Below are 27,340 nucleotides of genomic sequence, written 5' to 3' on the forward strand. Positions count from 1 at the left end.
GGTAACTTGAACATCAATTTCTTTACTTTATATTATAATCATTAAAAAAATTGGCTAATAAGTGCAGCATCATTTCACTTAATATCAATTATAAGTTATCAAAACTATGAAGCATATAATATTACAGATTGATTGCCTTGTTATAAAATATGCATCTTATTGGTTGCAACACAAGTTTCATCATGTTCTCCATATATGGACCAAAATTTTGCCAAAAATACCTCCAAATTATCCAATATTGCATCTTGTCATTTAAGAAAAGATAAAAACTACAATAGTGCTAAACTTGAAAAAAGTGTACCAATGAATCTAACTTAGGATCTTAGAGTTGGATAGCTTTGAGGTTGAAGCTCAATTATAAGTTGTACTTCATTGATAAATCCTCAAAATTTGGATCTTGTACTATTTAACTTCTCGAGTAGGGCAACTCTTAGTTCTCTAATACTTGAAGGATTCTCTACTATGGGTGGAGGGACATGATTTGGTGTAGATGTTGAGGCAACTCTAATCATCTCTATTTCCTCACTTCCTCCCATTCTTGTTGATCTTTGTGGTGGTAAGCTAAGTTGATGCATTGCAAGCATCAATTCCCTCAATGTTAGGAACATAATCCTTAGAACCTTCTAGAGACAAGTTTCTAGAACCTTCTAGAAGCAAGTCTCTGGAACCTTCTAGAAGCAAGTCTCTGGAACCTTCTAGAAGCTTCTTAGTTGATAAAAGAAATTAGAGACATAGTCCTTAGAACCTTCTAGAGATAAGTTTCTAGAACTTTCTAGAAGCAAGTCTTTGGAACCTTCTAGAAGCTTCCTAGTTGAAAGAAGTTGCTTGAGAAGCTTATTAAATAGAAATATATATTGGAATCGAGGGTGAAGAGTTCTTCAGTCTCGACAACACATCTCTTGGAGCTCTAGCTCACCTCTCTGGTGTTGTTCTCATCTGATTAATCTAGTTCTTGTCAGTTCTTCTTGAACTTGTTAGATCTTAAGTCTGTATTTCTGTCTCCGTGACAGTTTGTCGAGATTGCACTCACCTCAGATATCAGAGCTAGTTTCTTCTTTGTTAGAGTGTAGATTATCCCTCTGTTTGGAAGTGTACTAGCATTTTAAGAGGTTGCAGATTACCCTCCTCTAAATTGATACTTCTTTTGTTATAATATTGGAGTCTTATTCTTCTTGGAGAGAGTGGATTATTCTTTTTCTTGAAGCTCTTAAGGCATTTTAGAGGTTGTGGAATACCCTCCTCTAAACCAATATTGTCTTCTTGTAGAGTCATTTCTGTCCTTCTCTTAGAATGGTCGGGGACCAAGACATTAGTATGACGGAAAGTTCGGAGTCCAAGTTGGATGCTATCATGAATGTCCTCGCTACGTTATCGCAAAGAACTGCAGAGATTGAAGGAGTCGTGGCAAGGCTTCATAATGATGGAGCATCTGGGATGGGACAATCTAGGTTGCACCAGCCTCAAACTTCTATACTTCGAGAAGTAATTTTGCCTCAAGTTCGACAAGCACCGCTGCTTCTACAACATAAGGAGCCTCGAGTTAGCCTTCCGGACAAGTTCGATGGTACATATTCCAAGTTTCAAGGATTCGTCAACCAAATCAGGTTGATAACAGTTTTACAGCCTGAATGCTATCCAACGGAGGAGTCACGTGTTGGGCTTGTTGGAACCTTACTTACAAGACAAGCTCTATTATGGTTTGCTCCTTTATTTGAGAAACGATCGTCCACACTAAACAACTTTGAAACCTTTTTGGAGGCGTTTACGAAAGCATTTGGTGAATAGGACAAGGTTGGATGGACTACAATAAAGATCCAGTCACTACGATAAGGGATGCGCTCTACATCAGTCTATGCATCGGACTTCAGGCAATTAGCATGCGACATCAATTGGGACGAAGAAGCGTTGATAAGTCAATTCTATTAGGGTTTAAGGGACAATGTGAAGGATTTGTTGTTAACTCTTCCTGATCGACAAATACTCAACGAAGCTATTAGCCAAGCTGTGAAGTGCGATAACCGCCTATTCCAATGTCGCCAAGACCAATGTTCAAGACAACGTACGATTTGCCACGCCCCAATTATGTCGACATGCAACATGAATTTACATTTAGAGGTAGAAGACATGCAAATTGATGCGATACGTGTCAAATTCCTTACTCTAGAAGAAAAAAAGTGGCATATGGAGGAAGGTCTATACTTGTATTGTGGTGAAGAAGGCCACAAAGTTGGAAACTTCCTCAAGAAGCAAAATCAACGAATTGTCAAGACTAAGGACACGTTTATTCAGGAAAACGAGGATGCCCAGCCACAATAGGAACCGTGCGGCTGGACAGTGAAATATCGCAACAACAACCAGGTTCCTTCCTTTCCGCTCAATCTACCCTTTTTTTACAATCCCTTTGCTTATTGGCCCTCAGAAACTAAGAATCTTAGCATTATTAGATTCAGGAGCATCTGCTTGTTTCTTAGACGAAGAATTTGCAAAGCATCATAAGATCTCTTTAGTACAAAAATCCAAACCTGTTCACGTTGAGATCATAGATGGACGATCTTTATTGTCTGGTAGTGTCACCCATGAATCAGAACCTATAGAAGTGACGTTTAAGGGCCATAGTAGTCATATTATTTTCAATATTATTAGAACTCCATCAAATCCTGTTATTCTTGGTCTTTCCTGGTTGGAAAAGCATAACCCATCCATAGATTGGAGGTTGCGAAAGATGACCTTTCCCACAAAACCACCCAAGAGCAAGCCTAGTAGAAAACCCCGAATAGAGAAATCCTTATTCATTGGAGCAAGAACGTTTATAAGATCGTCTAAGGAAGGCACACTGTTTTTCATTTATGCGAATCCAACTACTAAAGAGAAGATCTCGACAACAAGTATACCGGAGCAATATGAGGATTTTAAAGATGTGTTTCAAAACAAAAATGCCGACATGCTATCGAAACACAGACCATATGATTGCGCCATAGACTTGCAGGAAGGAGCATAATCGCCTTTTGGTTCAATCTACAATCTATCGCAGAGGGAGTTGGCAGAATTGTGGAAATACATCGACGAGAATCTAGCCAAGAACTTCATCCGTCATTCAAAATCGTCAACTGGAACATCCATCTTATTTGTGAAGAAGAAAGATGGCTCATTGCAGATGTGCGTGGACTATCGAGGCCTCAACAAGATAACAAAGAAGAATCGTTACCCATTACCCTTGATTTCTGATCTCTTAGAATAACTTGGACGTGCAAGGATCTTTACAAAAATTGATCTAAGGGGAGCTTACAACCTCGTACGAATCAAAGAAGGAGATGAGTGGAAGACAGCGTTCCGTACAAGGTATGGCCATTTTGAGTATAATGTCCTATCTTTTGGTCTTACCAATGCTCCAACGATCTTTCAACATATAATGGATGACATTTTCCGAGGGCACCTTGACGATTTTGTTGTCATCTATTTGGATGATATTCTGATATTCTCCAAAAACAAGGAAGAGCATGAAAAGCATGTTCGTTTGGTCTTAGAGAAACTACGCAAGCGAGGACTATATGCCAAGTTGGAGAAGTGTTTATTTCACTAAATAGAGATGGAGTTTTTGAAGTTCGTTGCAACTATAGAAGGCTTGAAGACGGACCCAAAGAAGGTGGAAGCAATCGTGTCTTGGGAGGTTCCGAAGACAGTGAGAGACATACAATGCTTTCTTGGCTTTGCCAACTTCTATCGGATCTTTATCAAGAATTATTCTCAAGTTGCAACTCCTCTCACTTGGTTGACATGCAAGGATAAGCTGGAATGGAGACTTCTAGCAGAGAAGGCTTTTCAAGATCTAAAAATCGTATTTACTACAACTCCAATCTTGGTACATTTAGACTTTACATAGGCCTTTTATTTAGAAACTGATGCTTTGGATTTTACTTTGGGAGCTGTACTTTCACAAATGGGAGAAGACAAGAAGCTCCATCTGATTGCATTCTATTCTCGAAAGTTCTATGCTGTTGAAATCAATTATGAGATCCACAATAAGGACTTCTTACTATAATAGATTCTTTCCAAGAATGGCATCATTTTCTTGAAGGAGCTACACACCTAGTGACACAGATCACAAGAATTTGGAGTATTTCATGTCGACTCGATTTCTAAATCGACGTCAAGCTCGATGGAGTATGTTGCTATCTACGTTCGATTTTGTTATCACTTATCGACCTGGAAAGCAGCAAGGACTATTTAATGCCTTATCGAGGAGATTGTATTTTGTACCACAGGTTGAAGAAGTAGCGTTTGATCAATAATGTACTACGTTGTTGAAGTAGAGCAATTTTGGCTTTATACTACTATTGTGCCAATTGATGCTGACTTCCTGAATCAGGTACGTGCCGTCACCATTGAAGATTCAATAGCCATTGATATCAAGTAGCTTGCCAATGACGACAAGTTCAAGGTGGAGGGAGATCTTTTATACTTTGAAGAGCGGTTGTATATTCCAAAAAGAGCAGCACGACTCCGAGTTCTTCAATCTCGCCACGATTTTCCAGCTGTGGGACATTTTGGATTCAACAAGACCTTGGAGCTTATTTCTTGAAATTTTTGGTGGCCCCAAATGTGGAAGGATGTGAAAGATTTTGTCCTCTCTTGCGACATTTGTTCAAGATCCAAGAATCCTCAGCATTGCCCTTATGGACTCCTACAGCCATTGTCGATTCCACGTCGACCATGGTCTTCAGTTTCCATGGACTTCATCACGGACCTGCCATCATCGAACTCATTTGACAGCATCTTTGTCATGGTAGATCGGCTTACAAAGATGGTGCACTTTGTTCCTTGCAAGAAGACATCGTCCAGTGAAGTCACAGCAAGGCTCTTTCTCGATAATGTGTATCGATATCATGGACTACGAGATGATATCATATCAAATCGAGGAACCTAGTTCGTATCAAAGTTTTGGAGATCTCTCTTTGAGATACTGAAGGTGGATATCAAGCTTTCTTCGGCTTTTCATCCTCAAATTGACGGCCAAACGGAACGGGTGAACCAAGTCTTGGAACAATACTTACGATGCAGCATCAATTATCAGCAAGACGATTGGACCGCATATCTGTCGCTAGCTAAGTTTGCATATAACAACACCCTCCATGCGTCGACTCAATATACACCATTCTTTTTCAACTATGGGTATCATCCGAAGCTTGATTTATTGAGTCCGTCAATAAATAACAATCCAACAGCTGAAGGATTTACGAAACAACTATCAGAGCTTTAAAATACGTTGAAGCTTCAATTACAATCCGCTCAAGAATCCTACAAGGCGTCTGTAGATAGATTTTGGAATCAAGCACCTACTTTCAAAATTAGAGATAAGGCATGGCTTCTTCGACGGAATATCAAGACCAAGCGACCATGTGATAAGTTGAACTATCGAAGATTGGGACCATTTGTCATCCAGAAGCAAATCAATCCAGTGGCATACGGTCTGGAATTACCGGCTTCTATGAAGGTACATCCAGTCTTTCATGTTTCTCTGTTAGAGCCTTATCAAGAGTCGTCTTTTCCTGGAAGAGTACAATGTCTGCCACCTAGTATTGAAATCGAGAACCATGAAGAATACGAAGTTGAAAAGGTGTTGGATTTACGACAAAGATGGAGCAAGTTGGAGTATCTTGTTCATTGGTGCGGCTACGACATTAATGAGCGAACGTGGGAGCCAGCTTAAAATCTCGCCAATGCACCGCAAAAGGTACAGGAGTTTCATCAATAACATCCTCATAAACCTAAGCTGGTTCGATGATAGCTTACTTCTGAAGCTTGTTCACCCAAAAATATAAGAAAGGGAGAGAGCACCACCAAAATTCGTAGTTTGATGTAGTTATTTTCTCCAAGATAAAGTAGAATTTTTTCAATAGCCATAGTTTGGTCTTCTGATATGGATAGCCAAGAGATAGATACTATGCCAGCCAGATTATCTCAACCAACTAGCTCACGAAGGCGACCCCGAGATGAAGAACTACCTACACTACGACGACGACGGAGGATACCGAGTAATCAATCATTGGTGATTGTATTTGAGTTTGAGCCTCCTTACGATGGTCAGCCAGAAGGCATGTTTGCAGGACAATTTCACAATGAGGATACGGAAGTTCATGCTTGGTCAGAAGTCGAAGGCATGGGCCACTATAGTTGGCTTTAAGGGCCAATGAACCACTTGCCTCGTGAAAAAACAGTTGGAATTCATAGCAGATGTTATGTGACAGATCTTCATTTTCTTACGTTGGTATTGATTAACAATAACATTGCTTCTCAGAGATCTCGAAGCTAAAGGAGGGGGTGATGTTAGGGACATAGTCCTTAGAACCTTTTAGAGACAAGTTTCTAGAACCTTCTAGAAGCAAGTCTCTGGAACCTACTAGAAGCTTCTTAGCTGGTAGAAGATGTTAGGGACATAGTCCTTAGAACCTTTTAGAGACAAGTTTCTAGAACCTTCTAGAAGCAAGTCTTTGGAATCTCCTAGAAGCTTCCTAGTTAGTAGAAGTTGCTTGAGAAGCTTTCTAAATAGGAGTATATATTGGAATCAAGGCTGAAGAGTTCTTCAGTCTCGATAATACATCTCTTGGAGCTCTAGCTCACCTCTCTGGTGTTGTTCTTGTATTTATCTGATTAATCTAGTTCTTGCCAGTTCTTCATGAACTTCTTGTTAGATCTCAAGTCTGTATTTATGTGTCCGTGACAATGAGTTAGAAAGATTTGTTAAATACATCAAAAGTGAAGACAAACAAGTTGTCTACTTAGGAGATGATACTACATCATACATAATAGAAGGACATGGTGATGTAAATATCAAACTTACAAATGGTGATGCGAAGTTCATATTTGATGTATTATATCTACTAAGACTTGCAAAGAATTTATTCTTTGCTAAAAAATTAGATAAGACAAGAGGATAAATTTGCATAAGAATTAGCACCACTATACTTATAAATAAATTTGGTCAAACCATTGCAATATGCAAATTAAACCTTAATTTATATGAATTAGGTACAACAATAATTTTAAACAAGCCTCAAATTTCTATGCCAGCAACAACACAGTTAAATAAAGTTGATTTATGGCACCTAAGTTTAAGACACATAAATCCTCAAAGACTCAAACAAATACAAACCATGGCAAAGGGGATTGATTCCTTTGATGAAAGAAAAATTACCTTATGCCAACCGCATACAAAAAGTAAACAACATAAGAAAAAGTTTCCTACACAAGGTACACAAAGAACTATTCAATTATTAGAACTTGTACATTTTGACATTTGTGGTCCTATGCAAGTAGGCACACATTCAGGATGTAGTTACTTCATCACATTTATTGATGATCTAACAAGATATTGCCAAGTATATTTGATGAAACAGAAATCTAAAGTATTTGAAAAATTCACCTTATACAAAAATTTTGTAGAAAAAAAAAAATGAAGTTTCAAAATCAAAATCTTAACATCTGATCATGGAGGTGAATATACATCCAATGACTTTAAAAAAATTTGTAACAAAGAAGGAATTAAATAAGAATATACTATAGCTTATATACCATAATAAAATAGTATTTTTGAAAAAAAATAGAATATTAATAGTAACAATACTTGTAATGCTATCCTATTCAAATTTACCTAAATTATTTTAAAGTAAAGTACTCCAAAAAGAAAATTACCTCCAAAATAAGAACCCTATAAAATCTGTACAAGTTACCAAAATACCATTTGAATTATGGTACAAACAACAAACAAATTTATCCTATCTTAAAATATTTGGTTGCAAAGTTCATGTATTCATTCCTAAAAAAAAAAAAAAAAAAAAAAAAAAAATTAGACTCTCATTCATAAGAGGCTATCTTTCTAGGCTATAGTGGAGAATCTAAAGCCTATAGACTTATGAATATTCAAAATCAACAAATTTTCATTTCAAGTAATGTTCTTTTCAATGAGAATCTACATGATCTACAAACAACCACATACTTGCAAAAGGACAATGAAGAACTCTTACTAGATTTAGAATTATTCAAACATCCTTCAATAACTATAATGACCAATGAACAAAACATACATCCTATTGAAGGCATGTCTTCTCCATCAATGCTACCACTACAAGAAACACATGTATTTGATTACCAACCAATACATAGTACTTCTTCAAATGTGGGAACAACCTCCTTGTCACATTGATGTCATGGAAGACTTCTTTCAACTATCATTACTAAATAATCAAGAGATCTTATCTCTTGAAGATGTTGAAGTCCATTCTATATTGCAAATCTCAAATCTTCTTTCTCGTTCTCAACCAACAAGAATTATTCAACCAACTACAAGATTGTTAGAATCTATATAAGGCAAAAAAGAATATAAACGACAATATAATCGATATTACCAATCCCACCTTTTCTCTATTCTTATAGAAGCTCCAAACTCCATTCAAAAAGCAATAGAGAGGATTGATGCTCAAGAATGGCAAAAATCAATCAATGCTGAAATTACATCCTTAAACAAAAAAAATACATTGCACATGACGAATTTACCTCTTAATAAAAAACCTATCAATTCAAAGTGGATTTTAAAAATAAAAACTAAAGCTGATGGAAGTATTCACAAATATTAAGCAAGGGTAGTTGTAAGAGGTTTCAACCAATTTCAAGGTATTGATTATATGGAGACATACTCTCGTATAGTCAAACTTAATTCTATCAAAGTTCTTTTTGCTTTAATCACTCAACATAATCTGGAAATACATCAATTAGATGTTAAAAAAATATTTTTAAATGGATTTATAGAAGAAGATATCTATATGACTATTCTTGAACAATTATCTTCTATACATACTAACAAGGTATGTAAGTTAAATAAATCCCTATATGGTCTTAAGCAATCATCTAGAATATGGTATCAATAATTATATCAATACTTAATCCTTCACAAATACCACCACCTCAAATCAGATGTAAACATATACATCAAAAGAGAAAATAATAAGGATTTTATTATAATTATAGTTTATGTTGATGACTGTATTTTTATCAGCAACAAGCTTCTTTTAATTTAACAAGTCAAAGACATTCTCTAGCAAGAATTTGACATGTCCGATGAAGGAGAAATCCATTACACTTTAGATAATGCTATACAAAGAAATAGAATGGCATGATGGATCATCTTCTATCAAGCCAAATACTTAACAAATAAACTTAATGAATTCAATATGTTGAATTTCAATCTATTAAGTATTCCAATTAAGCTAGGAATTTGTTTAAGTAATGAAGACTATATTACTTTCCATGATTATCCTTATTATCAAATTATTGGTAATTTAATACATGCTATTGTTAATTTTAGACTTGATTATGCTTATACTCTCAGTAGTTTAGCACAATATCTCTCTAAACGAGGACATATATATGTTCAAACTTTGAAAAGAACTATGAAATATACAAAAGGCATATTAAACTTTAGAATAAAATATCAACACTTACCTCAAGGTGATATTTTCTATGGTTATTTTGATGCTGATTGAGCACGTAATAAGAACATCTGTTGCTCTACCTCTAGATTTTGCTTCTTATTGGTTAGAAGAGTTATTTCTTGGAGCAACAAGAAATAACAATTTGTTGCTTTATCTTCTATAGAATCAAGATACATGGCTTTAACAAAAGCAACTACTGAGGCCATATGGTTGAGAAAATTATTACATGAACTTGGATTTCCTTAACATGCACCAACTACCATATATTTAGATAGTCAAAGTGCCATTGCTCTTAGTGAAAATCCCAAATATCACTCTAGGAGCAAATATGTGGACACACAATATCATTTCATTAAAGAGAAGATCATTTCTAAGGAAATCCAACTGCAATATGTGTCAACCACACATATGACAGAAGATTTATTTACAAAATATCTTCTTAAAAAGAAATATTTACAATCCCTATCACAATTAGGCATGTATCAACTTCCTCTAAATACAAAACAAGCAAACTGTTCTACAATCATTCAAGCATTACTAGTCTCCTCCAAACAATACAATTTTATACAACATAAATATTTTGATACATCATAGAATGGGAGACAATCTATTATAGGATCCATTGTAGGGCCAACTACAGGACCTATCGTAGAGCCAACTACAAATCCACCATATGGCCAGTTGTAGAGTCTACTATCACACCAACTATAAGACCCACTATGGAGCTCGTTGCCTTGCTTATTGTAGATCCCACCGATGGGCTTACTACACAACTTCTTGTCAAGGCGATTGCATCTATGGTCGACTCTATCTAGATGCATCCTTAGGAACTCACAGTTGTGCCTACATTCACAACGCATCTTCCAACAATAGAACAATCAAGAAACAACAAAAAAGAAAACAAGAAATGTGTGAACAACAAACAAGAAGCAACAAGCAAATATAAGTCAATAAAAAAACACATACCTTCTCGGATTTGAAGAAGTAGTGGGAGATCTATGAAAGAACTTTCCAACAATGCAACATCAAAAAAGAGATCGAAATCCTATATTTCTTACACATATCCGTTTTCAAAATGGATGAACTTTTGTTATAGATGAAATTCAATTTGAGGATGAAGATTAGTGTACTAGTGGGAGTATTGGGAGAATTATATTGTATATTATATTAGTCTCTTGTATAGAATACTATCTACTCTATATTGACCTTATACCAAGAGTTGTGACTCTTGGTGTCCTTGTACACACACTATATTGTGTATCAATTGATCATATTAATAATAATATTGTTTCCAGCAGAATCGCTAGGATTTCTTGATGAATTCTGATATCCTTGCCGCACCTGATGACTCTGGTATCAGTCTTACTCTCACTTCCCCACTTTTCTTTTGGGTCTGCAGTTTGTAGCTCTTGACATTACCGAGGACCTGGAGGTGGGGGCTGAGGCTGTGAAGGACCACAGAGAGCTGGTGCCTTGTGAGAGAGTGTGGGTATACTGTCTTTGAAGTTTGTGTGATGGTTTTGTGGCCTCGTGTGGGGACCGACGTATTGAGTTGTTTGGGTGTTGTTGCAGATGAGTTTGAGTTTCTTAGCAAGCGGAGTGTGAGAGGCGAGTTTCGGTTGTTGTGTCATGATGCAGAGGCTTGCGAAGTTCGCGCAGGCTCAGGGAGGACTCTGTCAGGGAGTGTTCTTCAGCATGTTCGGGTGGGGGGATCGGCATTGGGTTTTGGCATCCAGACGCGGAGGGAATCGGGACAGATTGAGACTAGGGAGAGCTTGGTGGAGCACAGGTTTGAGAGCACCACAATTGCCGATGTCCTGAAGGACAAGGGTCAAAAGGCCGATGGTTCCTGGTTGTGGTGCAGTGTGGAAGATACAGTATACGATGCCGTCAAGTCGGTGAGCCGTTCTTGAGTTACTGGTCTCTGCGCAAGAGCGTGGCGTCAATTCCCTCCGAAACTCCAATTTGTCAATACCGTTTTCTAAGAGTTCCATCATCTGTCCAGTCAGAGGCATTTGAATATCAACTCTTTGAGTTCATCTGCTAAAGTGACATTCCTGGCATTTGGGTGGTATCTTAGATGACTGCAAACAATGTGGAGGCATTGCTGGTGGTGAAGTCGGGCACGGAGAAAATGCTTGCTGGAATCATTACTGAGAGAGGTCTGTCAAGCCCGCAACCTTTCTTGCAGCGACAATTAGCAATGTATGCATTGATCAGTTTAATGAAGTCGAGGCATGAGCTGGGTGTTGGTCGAATGTAAGACCAATTATTTAACTTTAATTTAGTTTCCCCTAGGTTGCATATCTTTCCGCCAGGTTGCTGAGCCAACTCCATCATCAGGCACTCATTGCACTTTACCAATGTGCAACATCTCTTCTTTTACGCCAGTCAAAACCTCGCGAAATTTGGTCACGTTCGATCAAAGGGTGAAGCTGATGGAAATGATTGTACTATATTATGATGATCCATATCTCCTTTTTATGCAGAACAAGCTCATAACTGTGAGTCCGGATACTAAAGTGCTGCGTGCCATGGAGCTGATGACCGGTAGGCATCCATCAGTTTTGTGATGTTCGACATGTTCTTGTCATGTTGTGCTTGTGCTTTGCACGGCTTGAGTGGCTCTTTCTCGACTAGAAAGTACTGGCTACTGTGAATGCTGAGGTAACGGATTTATAGAGGGATTTCCCGGTTGGGCATTCACGGTTAGAAAAAAAAAAAAATGTTTCTTCTGCAGACTAAAGTCTACATTTGTATATTCAGATTGTGTGTTTAAAATACAGAAGATGACTAGATTTTTCTGCAGAAATTAATTAACTGTTTTCTTTTCAATCCTTGACCTGCGTTAGGCTCCGAATGCTCGGTTCATTTACCTAGGAATTTTCCGTGTGTGGATTTCCTCTGAGCCTGCGCAGATAACCGGATTCGGCACATTCCAGTAGTGGAGGATAAGAAAATGAAGGGTATGGTGTCTATTGGTGACGTGGTTCGCGCAGTATTGGACGAGCACCGCGAGGAGCTTCAGAGCCTGAACTCTTACATTCAGGGCGGCTATTAGAAATCGCTACTATGGTGTCCTTCCTAAAACCTATGCAATGGCGAGGGGTTTCGTACACCCAGTTATTAGAAGTCAACCGAGCTCCGACAAGAAACGATGCCCAGGCTAGAGAAACATGAGTAGCAACGTACTAAGCCAGAAAAAAAAAAAAAAAAAAAAAAAAAAAAACTTATCGGCGAATGTTCAGAACGTAGAGCAACTGGAAGACCTAAATTGGGTTGAATGTAGTTACGTGGTTCATGTTTCCTGGTAGTGAAGCGGTTTGTCTTCTGGTCAGTGATGCTTAAGCTCTGTTACGATGGGTGTAACAATTGATGCACAAGATCTTTAATTTTGTCTTGTGCAATGAATGAGTTATGGGATATTAATGCTTTTTTAGGTCAAAATGTCAGAAAATTTTGCTTAGGCAATTTCAGGCTGGCCATGCTATCGAGTTCATCACATTACGAAGCTTAAAATCTTCGTTTCGTGTCGACTTGAAATTTCCTGATTCCGTGCACCACTGATGGAATGCTCAGATTGATCGCAACAGAGATTCGAGAGAAATCTTTGTAAATTGGCAGGGAACAATCCTGTTTGATCACCTGTTATCAAATGTGAGATTAATGGGGCCTACAGAATTTTCGTTCATCAGAAAGATGCTTTTAAAGGTAAGTGGGCAGACACGCAACGACAACAGTATTCAACGTGAAAGTTTTCCTAATTGTATTAAATACGAACCTGAATACGTATTTTCACCTCGGCACACGGATACTGTATACATGACTGCCGCTGTGGTTCCTTGACGATTATGAATGTGCCTTGTGTAGTTGCCGATACGCGAAACTGTTGGTGGGGGACCGCGATGCTTCTACGCTGAGTTGCAGTCTCGAAGGTCATCGGTTTCGGGGCAAAACCACGAAGTTGGTTGCTTCAAGCAGCTCAAGTGTACTTTAGGTTTCGGTGCTCTTGAGCATGATTGGTTGTTACATCTTTTACTCCAAGTGGGTTGTCAGACTTGAATGCGCGTTGGCCTTCAGATAGTGAACTCCTCGTCGCTTTTATCACCCTTCTTCAGATGTGCTTGCATCACATTTTATCTTACTACTGGCGTGCGCAGATCTTTCTGATGGAGGGAGAATACCATCTCTGTCTGGGAAATGGCAATCCAATCGTCCTGTTTGGCTAACCTTTGACGGAGAACTGTTGCGTGTTAGACCTTAGGGTTCAGGAGCTATGTGAGGAAAATATGCGGTGAAGATCTGGATTGTCATGATTGGTGCCGAGAGCTGAGGAATGGGGTTGACGATTTGCCAGGAACAGTTCAATGCTTGCGTCGACTGATTTTCGTGGAAGGGTGAGGGAGGAAGGGACATTCATTTCTTTTTAGGGTTTGGCGGTATGGCTTGCAGGGAGAGCAATGCTAGTGCGGCGAAGCTGAGCTAACTTGTGTTTGGGTTTGTGTCGAGTTGGTAATCTTTGAGGGTGTCGGAGAGTGAGAGAATGAACACGAACGGGAAATCGCCTGCGCCAAGTGCGGTGCAACAGTGTGATGGATGGAGGGCGTGACTCTGATTTAGAGTCAGGTTTATACTCTCGTAGATTACGCAAGAAGCGATCACTCACGTTCCTTCAGAAGATGAAGATGTTGCCGTCGATTGCAGCCAAGCGTTATCACAAGCTCCCGGCGTCCTTTGTGGTCTCTGTCTCTCTTTGCGTGAGTGCCCTCCTGTTCGTGTCTGTTTTTATGTACATTCAAGCTTTCGGTACCCAGTTTTCGAGTGCTAGAGCAAACAGCCAGCTATTCGCCGAGCACAACTCATCCTACACAAATCTCCGTAGTCTTGTGATGGTCGCCGGGCATGCAGTGTACACGAGCTCGAAATGCGGCAAACCCGAAGATGAAGACTCTTGGTTTCTGGAGCCCTATCAGAAGCATCCTGGCCAGGCAAGCACATTCGTGGAACACATCAAGTTGGGCGTAGAAGTCACCTCTCAATTTGAAGATTCATTGCTCCTCTTCAGCGGAGGCGAGACGCGCAAGAATGCGGGACCCAAAAGCGAAGGCCAGAGCTACTGGAACGTTGCGGAATCCAAGGACTGGTTTGGCCACAACGAGAGCGTGCGATGGCGTACTCTTACAGAAGAGTTCGCTCGCGATAGCTTTGAGAATCTTCTGTTTAGCATGTGCCGATTCAGGGAATTGACGGGGCACTATCCCGTGAATATCACCGTGGTCAGCTACGACTTCAAGCAGCGGAGGTTCACCGACTTCCATCGCCGTGCGCTGCGGTTCCCAGAGTCGCGATTCACTTTCCTCGGTGTCCCTTTAACGCCTGAATCGCAGGAGGCAGCCATTAAGGGGGAGGAGAAAGTACTGGAAATGTTTCAGGAAGATCCGTATGGCTGCAAAGGAGAGTTGTGGAAGAAGAGAATCTTTCGGGACCCATTTGTTCGCTCTGTCCCTTACCCTACAGGATGTTCGGAATTACGAGGTCTATTCAGCTATTGTGGACCAGATTACTACATGGGCAGCCTTCCTTGGATATCCTGACCACGGGTTTGGAGTTAGGAATGCAAGTTATCACTGTTATTTCTTCTTCATCTCCCTCCGATGATACTTATATCACTGCACCAATTTGCCTATGTCGTTTCTATCTACACGGACTTCTCCCTTACAGACAGCCACCCTTGAGCAAGAAATCTTGAAGGATGGAGCTAATGTCAACAGCCAAACATTCATCAGGGCTTGTTTCATGGTTGTTCTCTCCGTCACCGCTAGCACCACCAGTTTATTACTACAATTTTTTATGTCAAGGAAACCAGGATGAGATGCCAGATCTTGAATTGGACACCTTATAACCTTGTCCAATCTTCTTTCTCGAATATTCAATGCTGAAAACAAGCTGATTTCTATTATGTATGGTAAGAATGCTAGCAGTTGCCTTCTGAGCACTGGTTCAGTGTCTTTATACTGCGACGTTCAGTGAAGTATTATTTATTCAATTTGACTGCATCATATATTTTAGCAATAATGCTAGGGGCTCCTCTGCGATGCTCAATACTTGCTCTATATCAGCGTACTTCATTTACCATTTTAGTATCCTTGCTGAGCACCTGCTTTGTTGCACATCAATTCGGTAAGTTCTTAGTCCCTTAGTGCTTGTTCCATATAATGAATTTCTCTCTTCCTGTGTGTTTGTCTCTCCATTCCACCACAATTTAGCGTGTAGTAATCAAACTTCAATAACTGCGTTTTATGACAGCGAAGAAGGAAAAGTGTACTCATTTTCACTCGCTCACCAATGTGTCGGTCATACTACGGAACTATGTCGAAGGTCACTGTCAACCGGGTCCGCCAAGGAAGCACGCATTGTATGTAATCAGACTTAATCGTAATTGTTACCAACTTTGCAAGCTGTCCGCTTTCAGACTGTATCACAGCTATGTAGTATTTCTTCACTTATCCCAAAATGTATTCTTGCAAAGAAACAAGGTAGATAGTAGTGCGGGTTGATTTTTGACTAGTTTTCTTAGATGGTACTGATGGATGTAATTGTCAATCGCTCATGTGCACGATCGCCGAAACTATCCTGGTTGCTGACAGTAGTAACCTCTGTTGACGCTTTGCATCGTTAACCTTGAATCAGATCTGCTACTTTGCTGATAAATTTAACCCCACTTCAAATTGAAAGTTGACTCTTCTTCATACATCATGCACAGTAAGTTTTCACAAATCCAGTTCGCACTTGGTCAAACAACTAGTTGCAAGTTGGCATTGTCTGTTGAATATGACACTTTCCTGCTGTGCTTAGCTGTCTTGGTTTCATTTCATTGTGTTCTGTGGTTGATGACTTCATCTCTATACATCTTCCATACAGGTGTGTGCTATCAGGTACGCTTGAGGACACTGGTAACTTGGCTATATGCTACACAATGACTAGTTTTTTTTATACGTTAAACCAATACAACTTGAAGCAGCAGAATAATACCAATTCTCGGAAGCAGACTTGAGTATTCATGTTTGTGTTGGATGTGTTGGCTTACTCAGATCCTTGGAATCTGTAGCACTTGGGAATTGTATCAACTTGTGTGATATGCTTGCAAAAATACTGTACGTTTGTGTTGTGTATTAGTGTATGTATAAAAAGAACACACCCTTTCAGTACATGTGCAGCTATGTAGAAGAATGAAGGCAATACTAAGATAATGTGTATGTAAAACTGTATTGATTCTCGTCTAGTGTTAAAGCATAAAACAATAAAACAATAAAAAAAGGAAAAACAACAACAAATGTGGAATTTTGTGAATTTCCCCTTTCCCATACCCCCACTCCGGTCCCCACCCCGTGCCCACTCTCCCTGATCCAACTCAATCCCCTTGTTTTCCCCTTTCCCTGTGGTCATAGCAATGCCAAAAAATAATGATATATGTATGTGTGTTTAAGTATATGTAAATATACATTTTTAATTGTTTTTATTGGAAGTAAACATTGACTTATGCAATATAAAATAGAAGTGCTTTTGATTTTGTTGAGGCTAAGATCATTTCTGTCACTATTTATTCAATTAGAATCATTCATTATGAGTAATTGTTTGAAGTTTATTAACTTTATTATGGATGATTTTTTTTTTAATCTCTATGTGACTAATTACTTACAATAATTAATTTTTAATAATTTAAAAATTACTATTGAGTTTTGGTGTGCGTATATGGTGGGATTTTGAAAAAAAATCACTAAATGCTTTACTTCAAAGGTCTGTGCATAATAGAGATTTTTAAAGTACATGCTGATTCCAAAATCATTTTGATTAAAATAAATGTATTAAATAAATAAAACTGATTTTTTTTTTCTAACCTTATATAATATAGTTAAGATTTAAAAGTAAAAAAATAAAAAATAATGATATATACATTGCAATGAAAAAAAAAGATCATGGACAGCATTTGATATTAATTTTTGGCAATGCTATGATCAAAGAGAGAAGAAAAAATAAGGAGACGGGATGGAAAAAAATAGGGTTGGATTGGAGAGAGTGGGTATGGAGTTGAGACAAGGCTGAGGTGGTGAGATTGGGGTATAGGAATGGAGATGTGGGATGGGAATGGGACAGAAGACATGGAACTTGTACAAAATCAAATCATGAATTGGAAAAAAGAGTGTGGCTTTAAAAACTGCCTAAATTTATTGATATAGCATAAGTATAGTTTGAAATATGTGAACTTTACAAATATTTTAAGAGAATGTAAATGTCATGTATATACTATACACAAAACCAAACAAGAAGTTGAATGGAAGAGTTTTAATAAGAAAACTAACAAGAACTTAATTAAATCAAATAAATACAAGATCAATATAAAAAGAGGTGAATTAGAGCTACAAGCAATGTATTGTCAAGACAAAGGATCTCCTCAACCTTAATTTCAATATATACTAAGTATTAAAAAGCTTCTTGAGAAGTTTTCACGTTGCTTGAAGATGAAGCAATCCTAAGAAGCTTCTTAGATAACTTTCTTAATTCTCTTAAAACTTTTTAGAATCTATTCAAATATCCTATAAATAATCTAAATTTTAAAAAAATATTTTAAGAATTTTTTATAATCTTATAGAATCTTATAAAATCTAATAAAATATTCTAAAAATATTTTTATAAACTTCTTCTTTGACGCTATAACATCACTTCTCTTTCTAATTTTGAATTCTACAAAGAGCATTAGTTTCATATCTACTTTCTTTGTTATATACAACATCCTAACAATAGCTTTATAGAAAAGTTATGCTAAAATAAGTTTAGGTTTTTTGAAGATAACAACAATGAAATTCATGTATCTTTTGCAATGCATTAATTAGATTTTTTGCTAGTTCTCATATATGCTCATTGATATCATAGCTGCACCAATGAATAAAATACTCCAACTTACCTCTTCTTCATAAAGAATCAAGGATCTTTTCCACCTCATATTCTACATGATTATCTATTTCAATGTAAGGTAGTGATTGTTGTATTCTACCTACAATAATTGATCCTAAATAAGCCTTTAAGAGAAAGATATAAAAGATTGGATGTACCTTCATAGATATATATAATTCCAATTAATAAGCTATAGGATTGATTTACTTTTAATCTTTAATAATCCAACTTATTGCAAGATCAATTAATCTTGATATTTTATTGAAGAAGCCATATTTTATCTCCAACTTAAAAAGTAAGAGATTCTTTTTAAAATTTATTTAAAGATGCTTGATAAGAATCTTAAATTGCTAATAAATAGAGCTTTAAAATTATTTTAAGTTGTAAAAATTATTTTACAAGTTCTTTAGCTGTTTGATTTTTATCCTTTGATATATTTAAAAAATAGCACTTCAAATAGTAATCATAATTGGAATAAAATGATGTTTTCTAAATTGAATTATGAAGAATATTATTGTAAGCAAACTTTGCTAAAGATAAATATATGGTCTAATCATCTTGTTGATAGTTGATGCTACATTGTAAAGATTGCTCTAAAACTTGATTGACTTATTTTATTTGACTATCTGTTTGAAGGTGGTATCATAGATATGAACATTAAAGAACTAAAAATATCAATATACTCTTAAGTCACTCAAAAAGACTAAAAAATCACTTTAAAATGATATAATATTAAATTAGAATGGCTATTTTTATAAACAAGAAGATTAGAAAGTCTTGAAACAAGACTAAAGACTAAAAAGGCATTGACAAGAATGAAGAAGCCTTCACTCTTGCCTCTATATATAGTCTCAAACTAGGAGCTATATAACAATCTTTTGTAGGATCTCTAACATGTATTGACTTTGCTAAATACATGTCTTAACTTGTAAGACAAGTTATCTATAAATACACCATATAGTTACCTTGTTCCACAAACTACCAACATGTGTGGTATGTGGTTAAGTTATTGATTAAGTTTCTAACCTATCAATCAACTACAAACATGTATAAAGTCAAAATCATATCTATGAAGCTTTTAAGAAGCTTCCATAAAAGATATTATAATATTAATCTATATTTGTTTTCTCCAAATTTGACAAATTCAAGCGGCATGGTTATTCTTCTACTTAATGGGAGTCTTTTTAATGCAATGGTAGCACCGGATTTACCTCGTGGAGTGAAGAAAACAAGATCAGCAACCTCTCCTTTAAAATACAAGAGAAGCAATGAAATTCTCATTTTGAAGAATTTCACAAAAATTTCCAAGATCCTTGTAAGTATAAACTTCCATGAAAATTATAATTGAGCATGGATTGAAGTATGTGAGTAGTCGATCTTACCTTAAGAAGGTTTTTTGAACACAATAGTGAAATTAGATTTACAAAAAAATGCTTTCTTGACCACTTACAAGAGCCATCAGCCCTGATAACGAGATTGGCTCTTAGATGAATGAAGGCCATAGATCTAGATTAGGGATCTTAAAATCAAGGGTAGAGATTTAGCCACCCTTCTACGAGCCTCCACTCAATTGTATAAGAGAGGCTTGGTTTTACAAGCCTTCTCTCTCTCCTCTTTTGGGTGAAGGGCGGAGCCATGCCAAAATTTGGCCAAAATCCTAATCTTAATTTTATTTAGATTTTAATTCTCATTGTGAACCTTGTGATTGTATATTTATGGATTTTCATTGTGAAGGATGGTCATTAAGTTTTAAAATATGTTTCATTGAGGTAGATATCTCCTCGGCCTTTCAAATACCCCAAGGGTTTCAAGGGCCTTGGATTTTCTTCAATCAGTCACTCAATTTCTTTTGTTTCAATGTGAGATTCTAAATAGTTGTATCTTTTAATGTTAGCTTTCCGAAAAATTAAGACTTGCTTGATTTGGAGTAAGAAGGAAGTTTTGGAGAATTTTTGAGTTTAAAGGAGTCGACTGCCTTTGCAGTTTGAATCAATCGAGTTTGGAAAGGCATTTCTCAGTGCTTGATGATTGGCTTTATTTGAAATTTTGGAAGCATAAAGCTTTATAAGCTAAGCTCTGAAAGGCATAAGTTTTGTTGAATTTGAAGACAATCTGAAGTTTTAGTGAGTTTCTAAGTGAAGAGGGTTGGTCACCATGGCAGTTTGGATCACTAAACTTCAAAGGAGGAACTCTCATGACTGGATCATTAGATTGCAACAAAGATTGTTGGATCAAAAGCATCTTCAAGTTGGCCTTGCAACAAGCTAAGAATCATTCAAATTGAAGCCGATTACAAATTTTGGGAAATTTTGGAGTAGAAGGGGGTCGCTGCCTTCAATCCTTATGGGTTGTCAAGGTACCTTCGCTTTCACCTCTCTTACTTTATTTTTACTATCATCTTCATAATGACTTGTAATCTCCACATTTCACTTTTTGGCTAATAAATTTTAAATTTAACTTTTAACCTTTAATATTCTCAATTAAACTTTTAACTTTAACTTTTAACTTTAACTTTTAAATTAAAATTAAAATTTTAATTTTTTTAACCTTTAATTTTAACTTTTAACTTAACATTTTAATTTTAACTTTTAACTTAACCTTTTAAACTTAATTTTTAACTTTAAATTTTTTTAACTTAACTTATAACTTAACTTTTAATTCAAACTTAAATTTTTATTCTTATGGTCAATTAATAGTAATAATTTAGTTAATTATTTTTACTATGTTTGTATAATAAATTTCATTTAACATGTTAATTTAATGTTGGTAACCATTTCTTGGAAGGCCTAAAACTAATTGAATGTTTAATATAAAGATTTAAATTAATCTAACAATTACACAATTGAAAGCTCTCTAATTCCACCTCTTGGACTTATTGTGTGGCATAGGTTTCATTAAGTGGTGAAATTTGGCCTCACAAGGTACATACCTTGTTCACCAGTAGAAATTCCATTTGAAGTTGTGCTTGAAGATCTACTTAAAGCTCCACCCAAAGCTCCATCAAAAAGTCCAAATTCAACCTTCTTGCCTTCTTGCACCATCAATTCCAAATACCCACAAATATAATCGAATACCTTCCACCCCAACATTTCACGTCAGGTTCACCACTTATGTCGTATTACGTGTTGTTTTGCTCAGGAATGTATTAGGCACCTAACTGTAGAAGGTGAAATTGTGTTTCAAGTAGCTAAGAAACCCTTATAGGTTATGTCCATATGAGAAGAATATAATCTGAATTTCAATTCAAAAGTGCTTAGAATACTCTTTTTAGTAGTCTTAACCATACATAAATCCCAATTACCTTATTACTTTCATATTTAAGCAATTTATATTTTTCTTATAGGCCCGAATCTTAATTAGTGAGCTTTAACAAGCTATAACATCCAATCTGACCGTCCACTTCATGTAGAATTTTGCATGCAATTGTAAATGTAAGTCTTCTATATGCTCAAGAATTTTTAGCCCAATACAACTTACAGATTGTGAAAAAACCTCCAAAAATTGCACTAATGTCACTCGGCTGCCAACTTGAAAAGTGAAGCAAAAATCCCAACAATGATTTCTCCCTTTCCAATCGTTAATTTTGTCTCAAAATTGGTGTGTAGCTTGATCTTCAAGTCCTTCAATGCCATGCCAATTTTTACCTTAATCCAACTAAAAGATCTTTGGATATCATAGAAAACCTACCCAACCTCAAACTGCCACCTTCCGAAATCCTCTTGTGCTAAAAACTAGATATCTCTAAACCACGCCGTTAGATTATTACAAAATTTTTTATACACTTAGCACACCTAATAGTCCAAATAGTGTCAAGTTTTTAACTATAGATGTCATACCAATTGCACGAACTAGTCAAAATTACTAACTCTAATTATATTATATAAAATCCAAATCATCGATACAAATCCTAACTTCAAATAATAATTTCTAAGTCCTCCAAAATCTTCTCAAAAAAATTCTTATGTCTCTAAAAATAACTTCAAGCTAGCTCTCAAATCCTAACCTCCAATCTTCAAATGATTCTCTAACTTGCCCTTGGTGGTCGTTTTAGTAACCAAAGGTCTGATTTCGACCCTGTCTCACAAATGGTCGACCCCCGGATATCAATCTAACTTATCCTAAGGATTTTTTTAGCCCAATTCTACCTTTAACTTGACCCTAGTATCAACCATATCAACCATTTACCTCTTCTAACCTAATTTTATCAATTTATGGTCTTTCTAAGGTAATAGAAGAGTCTCTATAATCTAGAAGGTAAAATTACTAACTAACCTTCAACCTACTAACTATTAAGATAAAAAAAATAACCTAAGAGGCTTTTATAAAAGCCATGTTTAGATACCTCAAATTATAATTGAATTCAGATAATTAGATATTAATTAGAAATTAAATTTTAATTATAATTTCACTATATAGTCGTATTACATCACAACAACGGTAGAAAACATCTTTGAGAGCCTCAAGTAGAGCCTTTACCATTTCCAATTCAAAGGACTAATATAGCCAATAAAGATAATCACAATTTTCAAGCTAATATCCAAATCGACTCAATGATGTTACCTAGGGGATTACCAATTGTAATACCCTTAGAATTACAAGAGGCATCAATTCTATCTAACCTCTCAAGTTTTAATTGATCTATCAATGAAGACCCAGTAGCCTATATAGAAAGGTTTGTAGAAGTACTTATCACTAATTTAGTAACCAATCATGGCTACTATTTAATATGGTTTCTAACAACCTTGACAGATTTTGTGTATGCTTAGTATAGATCCCATATAGAGGAGGCATTCACTAAATGGGAACAACTTCTAGCAGCATTTCTTTATCAATATATGTCCGTAATTGGCCAACAACAAGCTCTTTGAGCCTTGACAACTTTTAGACAAGGTCTTTTAGAAGTTATTATTTCTTATGTGAGGCAATTTTGAGTAGTATATACTTGATATGTTGATAATTTTTTAAATGAAGATACTATAAGGTACTACTTTATTCAAGGTTTTGCCATGCCTTCTATATTTCGGGATATCCTAAACAAGAGACCTAAAGATTTAGAAAGAGCCATTGAAGCCACTTTAAAAGTGGAGGTTATTCATAAAAAAAAATGATCTTACGCTTTGAAAGACAGAAGAATCAATATTCTCTTTTATACCCTTGCAACATCGACCTATAGAATTCCACCAACCTCTAGCTTTAAGTTACTCACAATCTTCTACTTTTTTCCTTACCAATTAGCAATCCAATACCTTAAGTTATAAAACCTCCATATGATCAAGTTCAAACTAAGGCCTTTTGTGATACTAGATTGGAAGAATTTAAAAGTGAAGTAAGATAAATCAATGAGGTATTCAAAAATAAGATGATGAACACTATGAAAGCTATTAGTGAACAAATGTCTTGCCTTGTTAAAAATCAAACTCCAACTATAGAATCTATACACCACAAATCGGAAATTCATACTTCTAGATTATGGTGTAAAAACTATAGATAAGCAAATCACAGTGCTCAATTTTGTCCATAGTTTTTACAAAAACCACTTATAGAAATGAATGAATCCCAATCTTATAGATTTTCTCACCATTCAAGATAAGTAGGTCCTAGCCTTCCTTCCAACCAAACGAATAATATTACACCTTGTCCTACTTGTGGAAAACCACATCGAGTAGGTCAATGTTGGATTAAAAATGGAATTATATGCTCAAAGTGTAGAAGTTCTCATCCTATAGATTGTTGTAGAAGATCCAACCAAGTTAATTCTTTAACTTCTTCTTTAAGAAATTATAATAATCAAACTAGACGAAATATACAAGAAGTGAGATTTACAGATCCTATTGTTACAAAAAATCCATCAAACATGTATTATGACCCTTCGAGCAATGGTCAAAACCATCATCCTCCAACAATAGTTAGAATCAATCATGGAATATTATATGGATATGTAGCTGATACTCAAAATCAAAACCAACAACCAACAACCATATTCTTCTCAAAATGTTAGATATACAGTGATTCAACCTGATGTACCTACTATATCAACCTTATGATCTCTTCAATCTAACTTAGTTCAACTAGACAACGAGGAGATTTTTAAGAATAATATATATTTACCTTCTCTGGTTGTAAGTAGAAGTATGAGTGCTAAAAAACCAATGGATTTAGTACCTCTTGAAAATAATGAAATATCTTTAGATACTTCAGAAGAATTGCTTAAGTTTGAAGAATTGACAAAAAATACACAGGAGGTAGCTAAACAACTAAAACAACCAATCATCTTCTTTGATTGAATCTAATGAGGAAGAATATAAATTTAAGGACAAAGAATGGCCTTGGACTTCTAATACCTTGTTAAAACATCCAACAATTACTAGAGCCTTCAATCCTACAAAACCATATGATTTATGGCAAGACCTTTCTAAGGCTAGAGCCAACATTTCTTTAAGTCAATTGATTCAAGTAGCATCAACCATCAAAAAAGACCTCAAAGAAGGTATAATTACACAAAAAAAAAACCAAAAATATAGAAGGAATAGCTAGAGTTAAAGTTGGAGATTTAGAAGGAGATATTACCTCAAAAAAAAAAAAAAAAAAAAGACATTAGAGAGTATAGACCTACTAAGATAGATATAGAAATAGTAAATAAAATAATTCCTAAGGTCATAGTAGATGATGGAAGTAGCATTAATATTATGTCCAAATCCACTATGATCAAATTGAGATTAAAAATCACTCATAAAGTAGTTATGAAAGTGAGACTAGTTGATCAAAGACCTTCTCAACCTTTAGGTCAAATTCGAGAGCTTCATATGCAAGTAGGAGGTGTAGATTATGTGGTATCATTTTATATCATATGCCTATGTGAAGAAGTGGATAGCTACCCTCTATTGTTAGGAAGACGATGGTTGAGGCAATCTAAAGGAGTAACGAATTAGAGGGCTTCTAAGCATTTTTTTACTTTTGGACTTTTAAAAAATTGTACAAAAATCATAGTATCTAGCCACTTTAGACTCCAATCTTTGACTCTATTAAAAAAAATACCAACATCTAAAGAGGCCAAACAAAGTAGTTTTATCCAATCCAATTCAACTTCTACTATAGCACCAATCAAATGTATTGGCCTTGGATTATATGAATATGAAGATGAGGGTGATTTTTTCAAATAGTTAGAAGAGAATCCTTACGAAGAAGAAGACATTCATATTTGATTTGTAGAGTTTGAAGTCTCATCCTTGCGCATTGCCATTGACAAAAGATTGGATGTTTTTCAAACTTTGGAAGAGCATTTAGAAAAACTTAGAGGAATTAAAAGATTATAATTCAATACATAGAAACTACTTAGTTGAGAAGGAAGGAGATCTTTGATTATTAAAAAAAAAAAAAAAAAAAAAAAAAAAAAAAAAACTTCTTATCCCAAAGATGTAGGTAATGGTCTAAGATGCTAAAAGTGGCTACATGTGGAGACATATTGAGTCTAAACCAAATAATTGATCTTTTTTGAGTCTATGTCAATATTTTAGTAGTTTTCTACTTATATTCTACTTCTTTTAATAGATGACAATGCCTTTTTTGATAAATTTTTATATTTTATTTTATTTTATTGTAATTTCTTATATTTTTTATAGATTGTGTCAAATGCAAGAGTTGGATTCTCTCTAATTTTACAAATAGTCCCAGATGGTCACCAAATGTGGGTTCCATCAATAGATCTTAATTGATAGATTAGTTAAAAATATAGTATTGAATCATTTAATGAGATAAATATTAAGGTTAGAGAGTCTTTTTGACTATTTAAATACTTATTATAATTTAGAAGTATTTATAAGTATAAAAGTCTTATTAGAAGAAAAGTTATAAAAATAGAATCTTAGTAAGTCTTGGAGGCAATTATCTTAATTGGTTTAGTATTTTCACTCATTATTGAGTATTAATGATTAGTAATTGAGAAAAATTTCTAAATTGGCCTCATATCTATATATATTACTTACAGAAATACTATCAATGATTAGTTAATAGTTAAAAGAAGCATGAAAAAGAACTTCATATCTTTTAAGTTATGTATGTAAAAAATAGGATTTTTAGTGGATTTAAATTAATTTTATTAATATAAAAATTACAAAAATAGAAAAATATATTACTTTATGGATATTAGTATTATAGAAATATTACATGATTTTTTAGAATTTTTTTAGAATTTTTTTAGGATTTTTTATAAATTTTAGAGAAAATTTTAAAACCTTCATAAAATTAAGTTTTACCACCTTGAAAGCCACTATGAAGAAATGAAACAAGATTTGAAGACTATGCAAGGTTTCTACGCTAATTGGATATTTTTGAACACCATGGTGAATTCAAAAATGAAAAAAGAATAGTTTTACTAGTAGAAAATAGAAGGACCAGTAGCTAGTGTAGTTCTTGTAGGAAGAAAGATGCATAATTTCCATATGGGTTGTAATACCTTGGGTATAGGTAGGAAGATAAGACTAAGGCCTCAAGGCCTCTTTAGAAGACCAATATATACTACTTGTGAGCTTTGGTGAGGTTCGAACTCCTTATTTCTTAAGCAAGTTACCCTTGAGGTAAAAAAATTTTACTTAACTATTCTATTATTTACATTCTATCTTTAATCTATCATAACTTACTCATAGTAACTTGGAATTACATGATTTTTATGTCATTAGGAAGATAAAAAAATTATCTATCTAAAATTCTATCTTTTATTTTTCAATTTTATCTTTTATTAGATGAAAATCCAGTGAACAAACTATGACTACTTTGTAGTGTATAATTGCTTGATTGCACTTGTTTCACTTGTTTGGTGTTGTCCTTCTTTTATTCTTGTTTATTGCTACTTCTACTTCTCACAACTAATTACAAGAAATTCTTAATTGAGGCCATCTTATAATTTG

At 35.4% G+C, this 27,340-nt stretch overlaps 1 protein-coding gene and 1 non-coding gene across 2 annotated transcripts; both read left to right on the forward strand.

Annotated features, from left to right (window-relative positions):
* Positions 1-10,713: 10,713 nt before the first annotated feature.
* LOC112277531 (CBS domain-containing protein CBSX3, mitochondrial) lies at positions 10,714-13,495 on the forward strand. The gene is given in 6 exon segments (XM_090247524.1): positions 10,714-11,383; positions 11,566-11,641; positions 11,643-11,647; positions 11,975-12,035; positions 12,404-13,196; positions 13,356-13,495. Coding segments are annotated over 5 exon segments (669 nt in total). The 5' UTR covers positions 10,714-10,999; the 3' UTR covers positions 12,547-13,196; positions 13,356-13,495.
* On the forward strand, positions 13,365-15,598 carry LOC112277530 (uncharacterized protein C57A10.07). The gene has a single exon (XR_016500894.1). It is a non-coding gene; the product is annotated as an uncharacterized protein C57A10.07 (transcript).
* The last annotated feature ends 11,742 nt before the right edge of the window (positions 15,599-27,340 follow it).

This window comes from Physcomitrium patens, chromosome 25 (genome assembly GCF_059467195.1).
Source record: "Physcomitrium patens ecotype Gransden chromosome 25, ASM5946719v1, whole genome shotgun sequence".
NCBI lineage: Eukaryota > Viridiplantae > Streptophyta > Bryopsida > Funariales > Funariaceae > Physcomitrium > Physcomitrium patens.